Consider the following 12,923-nt stretch of genomic DNA (forward strand, 5'->3'; position numbering starts at 1 on the left):
CAGCAACCTACTTTATCAGATGCCTTTTTGTGAGGGGAAAGGAAGGGAGCTTGAAAAATGTAGGGATTCTTCTTTTGTAGAGAGTTTTATCTGTCTTAAGGAATTGTATCTAGAACCATTTTTTTAAATAAATCTTTACACTGGCACTGTGGATGAGAAGCTATGGATGAGCAGGGGTCTACTACAGACCGCCACACCAGGAGGATGAGCTAGACATGGAATTCTCCAGACAGCTCTCAGAGGCCATACGGTCGAGAGAGTTGGTTGTCGTGGGTGACCTAAACTACCCTGACATCTGCTGGGAGGAGCAGTCAGCCAAGTCTAACTGCTCACGTAGGTTCTTAACCTGCGCTGGTCAGGCCGCAGTTGGAGTACTGTGTCCAGTTCTGGGTGCCACACTTCAAGGGGATGCGGAGGAACTTGAGAGGGTCCAGAGGAGGGTCACGTGTATGGTCAGAGGCCTACAGGGAAGGCCCTACAAGGAGAGACTGAAGGACCTAGATCTCTTCAGCCTTCGCAAGGAAAGGCTGAGAGGTGATCTTGTGGCTGCCTGAGCAGGAAATGCTCTATTTACTAGGTCACCCCCTGGGGTAACTAGGAACAAGGGCCACAAATTGATAGAGAGTAGATTTAGGTTGGACATTAGAAAGAACTTCTTCACAGTAAGGGTTGCCAGGCTCTGGAACGGGCTTCCAAGGGAGGTGGTGCTCTCCCCTACCTTGGGGGTCTTCAAGAGGAGATGGGACAAGCACCTAGATGGGGTCATCTGACCCCAGCTCTCTTTTGTGCCCAGGGCAGGGGGTCGGACTCAATGACCTACTGAGGTCTGTGAATTTAGCAAGGAAATTTGCTTAAATGATCTTTAGTGTTCTGAAGCCAAACATCAATTTTTTTTACTTGTCTTAGCATGCTATTATGACCCTTCTTGATCTGAGTGGCTCAATACAGAGGGCAAGCCTCAAGGAGCTTGGCAAAGCAAGAAATGCAGAAGAACAAGTTTTAGATTTATGGGTTTCAAAGCCAAGCCATAATTTGATTTTAAAGGCAGCAGAGAGGTTTCTTTCCTGTTTGCTGAGGACTGTCAGAAACCTAGTATGCAACCTGGGAGTTCAGTGAGAGCAGAGCACTTTATTCCTTTGGTGTTCATTGAATCATAGAAAAGTAGGGCTGGAAGGGACTTCACAAGGTCATTTAGTCCAGCCCCCTGCTCAAGGCAGGATCATCTCTGATTAAATTATCCCAGCTAAATGTCAGTCTAACCTGCTGTTGAAAATTTCCAGGAATGGAGAGTTCACAGCTTCTCTAAGTAGCCTGTTCTAATGCTTGAGTCAGAAATAGTCAAAAATTTCCTCCTAATCTCCAACCTAAACTTCCTCTGCTGTAACTTGAGTCCATTGCTCCTAACCTTGTCCCCTGTGACCACAGAGAATAGTCTGTCTCTATCAGTGCCCTTCATGTATTCGAAGACTGCTATCAGATCCCCCACCCTAATGTCTTCTTTCTCCAGACTAAATAACCTTAGTTCTTTCTGAATAGGAACCTTGTATACTGCTGGACTTTTTTTTTGAAGCAAGAGCACACTGTTGACTCATATTCAGCTTATGATCTACTCTGGGTGTCAAAAATATGTCCTGCAGGCTGGATTCAGCCTGCAGAGCCCCCTTATCTAGCCTGTGCTGACCCTGTCTCTTAGTTGACCCAAACAGTGTGTGGTTCAGACCATTTCTCCAGTCTAACCAGCTCATTCTGGATCATAGCCCTGACCTGAAGTGTCTGTGACTTCACCCAACTTGATGTCATCCACAAATTTGCTAAGTGTGCACTCAATCCCATTGTCCAAATCATTAATGGAGATGTGGAATAATACTGGACCCAAGACAGATCCTGGGGAACACCACTTGAAACCTCCTCCCAGCTAGACATTGAGCTGTTGATGACTACTCCTTGAGTATGGCAACTCACTCACAGCAACTGTATCTTTTTTGATTAAGACAACAGGGCTCTCTATATAAAGTTTGCTTTAACAAAATGAAGTTATTGGCATAACATATTTTGCACTAATAACTTCAGCCAAGCTTTTTTGCAGCCTATTTTTTTAGTAATTTGCATTCATTAAGGTCACAGAAACTAACCATCTTGGATGCCTGTTGGCCTGTGTGACCCTATTACAAGAACAGCCAGGACTGTGCTCAGTGGCCTGTACAAGGGAAATAGCATGGACAACTGGCGCTTCCTGAGTCTGAGGGGGTCACCTGCAGATGCCGGCAGGGCTGGAGCTGGAGCATCTGATACTGATGCAGATGGCACTGGCAGTATCAGTGGCGGGGCTGGAGCTGGCAAGCATCTGCAGAAGCTTTTTATTTCTGAAATAGGATTGTGCTTTCTCTCCCTAGGAAGACAGCATATTAATAGCAGAAATGAGCACATGTAAATTTTGTGGAAGCTGTTCTGTTTTCAATACCTTCTTCTAAGGGAAGTACTTGAGATTTTAGTTGACTTTGAATGAAGGTGTCCCATAAGTAGAGGTGGAAAATTCATTCCACCCATTTTCAAATAATTGTTTTACATAATTGCCAATGTAGGAGTATTACGCCCATTCTTAATTCCATCAAACCATCTTGATTATTCTGTTTACCTCTTCCTAATGTGCACCTGTTGAATTCTTAAAGCTGGCCTCTGGAAGGGGGTACACATTGCTGTATGATTATGTTATTAGGCAGGAGTCATTTTCTTTAGATTGAGATACGTGGCTTTCTCATTTTAAATGGAATCACTGTTTTCCTAGTTCTCCAAAGTGTATTACACTGTATGGTGGCTTTAAAGAATTCAGCACATAGGTTTCTTTTCTTGAATATTGCTGAGCTACACAACTGGAGCTAATTTTAGTATTGACGTTTTATTAATGTTTCATTATGGTATTACATGATTTAATATTGGCATCTTCATTTTGCAGCACTTTTGAGAAACAGATTTAAATGACATAAATGATAAATGACCTAGGGTGCTGATGGGTGTTCAGGTGGTGGAAATGCTTTAGTTGAAATAGGTCTATATAAAGGTGCTGATTCTGGTGAAGCCCTTTCATCTACATCAAGACTGCCTAACTGGTGACCTGCAGGGCACACCTGACCTGCAAGGTGTTAACATATGGCCTGCAGGCTCCTGCCCAGCTACTGCCATGCTTAGGGTCTTGGGGACAAAAAAGCATGGTAGGAGGAAGCCTTGTGAATATGTTTGCTTTAACAGAATGATATGGGTCTGGCCTGGTGAGCTGACCGTTGTCATGGCAGGGGTGCCAGCTAGGGGCTCAGGCCCTAAGGTGAGGGCTGGTGCTGCTCATGCTGCTGGGTGTGACAGAAGCAACAGTGTGTGTGTGGGTGGTGGCAGAAGGTAGGACAGGTGAACTGCACAGGGCAGAGGTCCCAGGGAGCCTGTGCACTATGTGGCATATGGCCCCTGGCCACTCTGAAGTTGCCCAACTCTGTTTTACATTTTAAGGAATCTTCTGTACCGTTTCAATTTGCTGCCTTTTTCAGTAGCCACTTAGCATAAAAATATGAATTTGCCTTTTTTTGGCAGCTATTGGCTAAGTGGATCAGTGCAGGTGTTAAAGAAGGATTTGTGGATACCCTACCCGGCTACTGAGATATCAGACTATCAAAAAGTGGCGCAGAGTTGGAATATCTGCTATTCACTTTCCTGGTTTCTTTCCTCCTCCTCTGGATGCTGTAGGTCTTTAGCCCTTCCTGAAGACATGTATTGCAAAGGAAAAGTAAATGAGATCCTGTATAGCATTACTGCTCTGTCTAAATTGGTTGGAAGTGTTCCAGCAAACCATTTGGGCTTGCCTGTGTTACAGCTGTGCTAACAGCTATGGTGATAGGTACAGCCCCTTAGTGGAAATCCAGTATATACCAGGTGGTTTTCTGCATGCATTAGCAAAACCAGCAGAAGCTGTTGGCAGTTCGGCATCCAGATAAAGTGGTTTTCGCTGGTATGGCTGTGGAAACGGGGGTGGCAACTTTTCACAGCCCTAGCTGACACAGCTGCATCAGCAAATCTTTAAACGAACCCAGGTTTGGTGACCCTTTATCTTGCCTGCCCTGAGCAGGGGGTTGGACTAGATGGCCCACTGAGGTCCCTTCCAACCCTAGAATCTATGAAAGTGCAGAGCAGGCCTTTTTCTTCCAGATTCCAGGCCAGTGTCTTGGTGCATGAGTATTTGCCCCTGGCTTTCATTTTGAAAATTTGACACATTTGCTCTGGGATGAAACAACAAATTTTTAAAATCTCAAATTTTCACGGAACAGGAAAAATGTCCTGACAAGCTCCGATTGTGGTTACCCACAAGGGGCTCATTGTTTACCAAAACACTACTCTGCTAGGTACTATACAAAGACAAGACTTGCCCCGCCCCACAATCCTCGAATCAAAAAATCTTATACCCCAAGTACTCACCTTCTGTATTTTAATAACACATTTTAAAATCAGCTATTTGAAAGCCTTAACCCATGACTTTCCCAGCAAAGCCTACTTTCTTGAGAGTGTATTTGGCCTTACCAGCGAGCCAGTGTTACACAGGTCAGTGACAATCATTAGCTCTAGTTGAATTCACCAGAAGGGTAAACAGAATCTTGTAACAGAACAAGTTTACTACTTTATAGAGTACCTTCCTTTGTATTCAATAGCTCCTCCTTGAACAGAGCATGTTCTTAAATAACAGCTGTCTGGTTTGTTTTTAAACAAATACTCCCTCATCACTCTATATTTCTTTATAAACATAGCTTTTTCTTAGAAATAACAACAAAGGAGAATTTATGGAGCCATTCCATGACCCTGATGGTAGTGTAACATGAACCATTAGTGGTATTCTTGAGCACAATGGGAAAGAAGTATATTTGGGTAATACAGAACTGCCATTTTTTGTGGTGCTACAGAATGATAGCCACACTTAAGTTTTGTCCGTCCTTTGCTTGGGCATATTGTAAAAGAAGCAAAAGCATTTTTCAGAATGTTCCTTTTTGCACATTATATTGTAACTCTTATAGCTGAATTGATAATCCAGTCTTAAATTTACAACAGAGTAAACTTCACCCTTAATTTAACAGTGGAAAGCTGCTTATCACTAATTTGAAGTTTAGTAGTAAAAACATTACTACAGGGGAAAATAGGGCTGAGGTAGAAATTTAAGCTATGCTGCAGTTCATCTGCTCTATGTAGGACCAATACTCAGTCATTTAAGTTAGCTTTGAGTATGCTTATAATTATTATACATTTAAAGAGCTGCTTTAGGACTCTGTAGGGTGTTTTACAGCATCTGTGTAACAGAATTCTGTTTCTTACTGGCACAGGCTAAATGATTTTATACAGTACTAAATAAAACTAGGAGCTAGAGCTGCAAAAAGTGTGTGGACCCTAAACATAGATTTTTTAAGCTCCCTAATCCCTGCAATACTGCTTCTGGGTATGCCCAAAAGCACTATAGTTTTGACAGACCCAGGAAACTGAGTCTTAAGCCTCTCCAGAGCCATGACTATATATCCATATACCCATTTATGCTCAGAGACTTGACATAGTGCAAGTTCATATCACATTTAGCAGATTGGCTCTGTACCAAATACAGCTGTGCAGCCACTTCAGAGGGCAGCTGTAGGAGACAAGGGATGCCTCTGCTCCACCCATTTTAGCTAGGTAAAGAATGATGTGGGCAAGCTTTGGATCTGCATCCTCCTAAGAGGAAAGTGAGTGTCAAAACACAGTACTATATATGCAATCTAGAGTGGAAGGGCACTCAACTACCTTGTTGAAACTACTGTACTTTGCATGTCCCAGAGACAGAGGTGGGCCAAGTCCCTGTTCCAAGGACTATAGGCCAGTCTTTCCCTTTCCACCTAACGCATGCAGTTGACTAGAAAGCTAAATTCATCAAGGAAGAGCAAGTATGAAGTATTCTGCATGAAGTAAAACAGTTTCAACTGAGGATTAACTAGATCAGAAATAGCCTGTAACCTGGTGATTATGACTGAACAGTAAGACTAAAACCCTCTCAATTTGTAGGAGTGCTTTAAAGTACAGGGTTTATGAGCCTACCTTCAAGAGATGATTTCAGATGCTGAGAGTCCCAGCTGAAGGGAGATGCATCCCAGCAGCATTAAGTCAGTGATTCCCAAATGGAAATGTGCATTAAAAATTATACTATATCAGCATTAGATACAGACCACTGAATCACATCCTCTGGCCAGTGGGGTTTCCCATGGGTGCAGAAATTTGGTAGTGGGGGAGCAGTGCTTACAGATACTGCTACCGTTCTCCTGCCACCAAATTTCCAAGCAGTGCATGGCTAGATTGGGCTGGCTCAATGCTGTGGATTCTACTACAGGAAGCATTCTCCACTGTATTTAGTTAGGTCACCCACGTGGAACTATCAGCTTTCAACGGATTACCCCATGCACCGGTTGACAGGCTGGGGGTGAATGGATGGGCAGCAGCTCTGCAGGAAGCCTGGGAGCTACAGTGGAAAATAAGCTGAACATGAGCCAACAGTATGGCTGTGTTGCCAAGAAGATTAGTGGTATACTGGGCTGAATTGGTAGGAATGTTGCCAGCAGGTCAAGGAAAGTGATTATTCCCTTCTATCCAGCACTGGTAAGGCCACATCTGGTGTACTGTGTTCAGTTCTGGGTTCCCCACTACAGAAAGGATGAGGACAAATTGGAGAGTCCAGGGGAGGGGCAATGAAAATGGTGAGGGGGCTGGGGCATATGACTTATGAAGAGAGGCTGAGGGAGAAATTTAAGCTTTGCTACAATTGCTGGGCTTATTTAGTCTAGAAAAGAAAAGAAAAGACTGAGGGGGGATTTAACAGTAGCCTTCAACTACCTGAAGGGTGGATCTAGAGAAGATGGAGCTAGACTGTTCTCAGTGATGGCAGATAACAGAACAAGGAACAATGATCTCAAGTTGCAGCAAGGGAAGTTTAGGTTAGATATGAGAAAAAACCTCTCTCACTAGAAAGGTGGTGAAGTACTGGAACAGATTACCCAGAGTAGTTGTGGACTCTCCTGCTTTGAGCAGGGTGTTTGACTAGATGACCTCCTGAGGTTCCTTCCAACCCTAATTTTCTATGATTCTATAACTACCATCATCACTCAAACCCTACAAGGGTGGCTACACTGCTTCCAGTTTAAGAACAAGCCTCCTAAGTTGTTTTTACATTGGGGCTTTAATTAGAACAGCTCCCAGAGCCACTCGAATTAAAGTGCCTGCAGCATCTTGGGTATCAGCATCCCCACACTTTAAAATGGTAGTGGAGGCATGCCAATTAGCATGTTCCAGCAGACTCAATTAATTACAGTGCATTGAAGCAGCCTTCCTGCACATTTACAGGCACCCCTAGAGCACAGTTAGTTTCCTGTATAAAACAGCCAGTAAAATCCCTTTGGAAAGGCACTCTTAAGCTATACCCCATTTTAAAACAGGCCTCCAGTTAACCCTTGTTGAAAAATTACATTCAAACCCAGCCACAAACAGCTGCAAGATACCTCCCTGATTAATTCTTAAATGATAGCTACAGAGTTCTGAGCTGTCTACCTAAGATACAGGACAAGAGAGAGGATTTGTTTTGGTCGTAAAGAAGGATTTCATTAGGCTTTATAAATGATACCAGTGCAACATGTTTTATTTGGTGGACATAAACCATCAGACCTCTAAAAATATCTGGTGCTTCAAAGATATTTAACTTCAGTCACTAATGAAAGGATGAGATAGTCATAGGAGACAGTTTATTTTTTTCTTTTCTTTTTTAAAAGTGCAGCAGTGAACAGGGTTCTTTTGAAGGGCACTTTCTAATCAAAGTACAATTATGGTACAGTAGAATAAAAACCAGAACTAAGTCAGAGGGTGGTACAATCACATGCCACATGGACAAGAATACAAATAAAGTTGCATTTTAATGATTTAAGAATTATCTTCAGCAGTGTAACAATCACATTTGTGTATCTACTTTGTATAGTGTAATCACTCCAAACAGTATTTATCAGATTATTTTAATTTAAACAACTTATTTTGCCTTTTTTGTAGATGATTCAAGGTAAACACTATAGGGGACAGCATTAAAACATTTGCTCCCCGAGCCATGAGAAATCAGTTCATCGACTCTGCAAGCACTTGTTAAGTGTGTTCACTCATGCAAGTGGCAATACTGTTAGGTAAGAGATTTGTTTTGCTCCTACTGTAATAAAGGAATGCGTCTTGCAAGGTTTTATACTACATAGTACCTCTGTTTTAAATCAGGCTAGAGCCTGGGAAACAATTGGGTAGTTTAAAATAAAGTCACATTTTACCGAAATGAGACTACTATTCAGTAAGGCCTCTTCACTCACCCGTTAGATGGCTCTTGAATAATAAGGTGCAAGTAAAAAACAGCCGTGTTCAAACATTTTAATCAAATGTTACATCTAGAAAGGCCCTCATGACTGAAGCCTGCTGTTTTGGAATCTGACCCAGCTGTATGTTAAAGTTCCTTCACAATGGTTATTTCAACTAGTGTCAAGAAAAAAAAAACAACCAGAAGTGAACACTGACCATTTCAAAAGGGTGAAAGATACCAGTAAGAATGACTGTTTCCTGGAAAAGAGCCCACTATGTTAAATTAGAGCAGACACCTTAAAGCTATAATGACAAGGCATCTAATTATTGCTGCCTGTCTTTGACAGTTAGTTGGCTTAAGCCATTGAAAGTAAAGGTTTGTTCAGAAGTATTTTCCCCCAAAATTTACACACTTTTTGGCAACTCAGAAAAGAACTCACTAGTGGAATATGATGATGTGTACATTTTTTCTATGACAAATCACACTTGCTTTATAGCAGAATTCAAATTGGTATATGGCAGACTCAAGATAAGCAAAGAAAAGGGTTAGGTAAAGAAGGGAGGGGGGCATGTTGAACATGTTAGATAAGGGTGAAACACTTGCTCATTTGACTCAGTGTGTGTTCTATGCAATCAGTTTTCATGTCAATATGGGTAGAACATGCAAACATGTATCATTAAGCAGTTAAATTTCCCCTTCCAACCAAGCATACTGTAGTAAGGAAACCTAACATTAAGGAGCAATTATATTGAGTCACCCTTTAGTCATGATTACAATAGCTTTTTCTACACAGAAGAGCTACTTAAGCCAACCAACCCAAAATTAGGCCTTGATTACTACTACATAGTTCAACTTAAGTTAACAAGCTAAAACTCTTGCTGCACAACCTGCAAGCACATTTTAGCAATGTGTCCATTAGCTTTCAGTCACCCTGATTTAAGGACTTGCTTCCATCCCCCATCCTTTCACACCTTAGAGCTACCAACCAGAGTATATAGTGAGCTCAACTGAAAAGTAAAACTCAAGTCTAAGTGAAAGAACAAAACTGTTTTTAAAGTGAGCTTTTAGTTTGAGTAGGAACAAGTCTCAGGACCTACCATATTACTAAGGTGAGACAAGGTGTCAGGGACAAAAGTGATAAGCAAGGAGATCTATTTGCAGAAGATGCCAGACACTGAAGGACATTTGCTCAGGATAGATTGGGTAGCAAATGGAGAAGGAAACAACAAGTTGAAAGCCATTGTTTTAGTTGATGAATGGAACACAAAAGTATTCACTTAATTTAATGGAAAAGGATTTGAAGATTATACATATAGGAACACACCCTTAAAGTTTGGATCCTACAACTTTAAGGAGATTTTGCAGCAGAAATAAATGTTCAATGCATCACATATCTCCAGATTGCCAATCTCTAAAGTTAAATTTCTCATTCCAAATCAGAATTTAAATCTCTTCAAAACCTGACCAGCATGGCATCATGAAAGTTTACTCCTACGGGAAAGGGTAAATTTACCTCCCCCGCTTATTTGTATGCTACCTTCTACAAAAGGAAGAAGGATGAATAGCAGAGGCTTCATAGACAGTGGCTCAGATATGTCAACACTGAAATGAAAAAAAAGTTAATGCAATTAAACTTATAAAAAAAAATCATAGAATGTTTGGGACTATTTGAAATACTTTCTTGGCAAAAGGTTTTGTTTAACTGGCAATGTTCCCCCACAAAAGGAGCTGAGTTAAAGATATCTTGGTAACTATATCAAAACCAGTGACTTAGAGAAAGGAGAAATTTGCAACAGCTCAATTTGACAATTATTTGTTTCCATACTAAACTACAGTTTACAGCCTAGAGCAGAATAATCTTGGATCCTGTGACATCAACACAATGCAGTCAGTTCTCAGCAGCCACTCTGAATAACTTCCTTTTCTATGCAGATGAACTCTTTAAAAAGTGTGCTGAATGTTGGTGTTTTTTAGACTTTAGAAAAGAATTTGATATTCCACATAAGATAGAGCCATCATCTGTGAGTTTCATATAAGCAGTCTTTAGAAAGCTGAAAATATCAGTAGGCTGAAGAAACAACTGAATCTCATCAAAGCAGAAAGCTGGACAACCTACCATGGTCAGAAATCTGGCTTGCAGTTCTTTGGTGTAAGGGGCACTTAATGCAGTTTAATAGATAGATAATAGCTGTCAACATAAAAGCAGCTCTATGTAGGGAAGCGCTACATCTACCCAAACTGGTCATCTTACTATGATTTCTGACGAGTAAGGCTTTTAGCTATTTGGCTCTCAAGAGAGAATCAATTTAAAACTATGTTTATGTTGATCAGATCTTCAATCATTTGCAAGACACCTGGAGGCTGAAGACATATGACAGACTATTGTGGTGCCCAATTTCTCTTTGTTTTCTGATATTTATTTCTGTTCCAGTTCTGAAGTTCAGCTGGCTCATTGCGATCAACATACAGGCACTGTTTCAACCCAACATTTCAGGTTAGTCTCAACACTATTTTGTTTTGAAATAGCATGCCAAAAAGCCTATGTTAGAAACTTCTAAAAGCTGTTCCAATGATCTCTCTTAACTGATTTTATGTTCTGAATGGGAACTACTATAAAATTATGTTCTTGTTTGAAAGTTACTAAAGCAGCCCAGTGAGACTGACTAGCCTAGTGTGAAACGGTCTCAGTGATGGAGGTTAATATGTTGCTGATCCTAGTCGGATCCTGTAGTTCTGACTAATGCTTTACATATTATGGAAGTTTGCTCCAGGTTAGCAATGGAAATCAACACTGGAAACCTGCAAGTACACACTTAGATTTTAGGAAAGTCTGTCTAAGAGGGAGTGAATACAGGTAGAGTTCTCTGTGCAATACAGTCTGTCCAGGTTAACCTGATTCAATGCGTCATCTATCTTTATTCATATTGAAACAAAATATGAAGTTCAGATTTACAGGTCAAATCCTATCCCTGCAATATTAAAAGATACTTGAAAGACAAGGTGATAATCACGTCTGAGCAAAAGAGATTAGCCATGTCTGAGTTTGGAATTACAGTTTGGTTATCAAACACACATATTGCACAAGGCAACCAGCTAGAGATAAGGGTTTCCTCCTTCCCCTCCAAAAACAAGGTCTGAACAGCCAGTTGATCAAGTCTTCCAGCTGCAAATCAGTGAAGGTTAGAGACAGACCTGCTGCAATCACTGAGGACATGGCCACTGGCAGCCAGCTGTATAAAATGATTAAATGCTGTTAGGAAGACTGTATGGAAAATCTGCGAGCCTGAACAGCATGGTTGTTGAACATCAGACGTGGGTCAAACCTATACCTAAGATGGAGAAAAGGCAAAGTGAGCTACAGTTAATCCCTATAAACACTGCAAAATTTAACAATGCAGCACTCAATATACGTATGCAATACAGAACAGGGCCTGAATATTTAAAATGTATTTATGATAACAAATTAAGAAAAATTTTACTATACAACATTACTTGCAGAAGCTGCTCTGAGCCTTTTGGCTAGGAGGATATAAATTAGTAAATATATAATGAAAAAAAACTTGCGTTCCACACCAACAATGCTTTAATTAATCACTACAGTAATCTAGAACTATAGAAATAGACAAACCACTTTAGAGAAATAAAGTAGTGCCACTTCTAGCTAACACTACAATGATTTTAGAATGTCAGCAGTAGCATTAAGTGTGTCAGAAGGGTCCGGGAGCTGCATTTTCAATGGTTTTGCTGTAGTTAAAGCAAGGGATCACACAGGGGGTCAGCCTCAAGTTATACTGAAACTATGCTTTCACCTTTAAGTACTGTGAAAGTTCAAGAAAAAAGTGGGTTTCTTCAGCTCAAAAGCAACGCAACAGTTAACTAGAGTAAACAAATTATTTGTTTACAAGAGGGTTTGCTGCATGATTAAGCTCAAATTATAGTTTATCATTATTACTTATCTTGATTAGTTAAGGCTTAGATATAAAGTACAGAGATATGTTTTAATAGCTATTCAATTAGAAAAATCCTTGCATACAGTAATGAATAGCCAGAAATCTTTACGCCAGGGTTGTTAAATTCATCTGGCCCTGCAGGCCAGAGAGCAGTGTGGCTAAGACTTGCGCCACATGCAGTGCGGATCCTGGATTGTCTGGAACAGATGCAGCGTGTAGCACAGTCCAGCTGGAGTAGCTGTAGCTACACAATGCTGCATGCAGTGGCTACCCTGGTAACTCTGGGACCGTGTTGAATGCAGCACCCTTGCTGCAAGTGGCACAGATCTCAGACTGGCTGTAGTGGGCACTGTGTGGCCAGGGCAGACACCACATGCAGCGCAGCTGTCACTCTGGCCAGACAGTGCCCATTCTGGCCACTCTAGGATCCATGCTGCACACAGCACAGGTCCCAGAACAGCTGGTGACTCTGGTATGTTTTCAGTGGACCAGATACAGACCAGCCCTATGCCACAGGCACATGCTGTGCCTCATGTGGCTTTGACCAGATGGAGGGACAGTGCCAGGATCTGGGTGGTAGGGCTCTACAGGCCATATATTTGACA

At 41.4% G+C, this 12,923-nt stretch overlaps 1 protein-coding gene across 1 annotated transcript in view; it reads right to left on the bottom strand.

Annotated features, from left to right (window-relative positions):
• Positions 1 to 7,759: 7,759 nt before the first annotated feature.
• The window catches only part of GNS (glucosamine (N-acetyl)-6-sulfatase), a 34,537-nt gene continuing 29,373 nt past the window's right edge, over positions 7,760 to 12,923 (bottom strand). Inside the window, exon 14 of the mRNA XM_019514666.1 lies at positions 7,760 to 11,697. Coding sequence (XP_019370211.1) covers positions 11,622 to 11,697 — 76 coding nt within the window. The 3' untranslated portion in view covers positions 7,760 to 11,621. The remainder of the gene's footprint in view (positions 11,698 to 12,923) is intronic.

Source organism: Gavialis gangeticus, unplaced genomic scaffold (genome assembly GCF_001723915.1).
Source record: "Gavialis gangeticus isolate Ggan-Ray unplaced genomic scaffold, GavGan_comp1, whole genome shotgun sequence".
NCBI lineage: Eukaryota > Metazoa > Chordata > Crocodylia > Gavialidae > Gavialis > Gavialis gangeticus.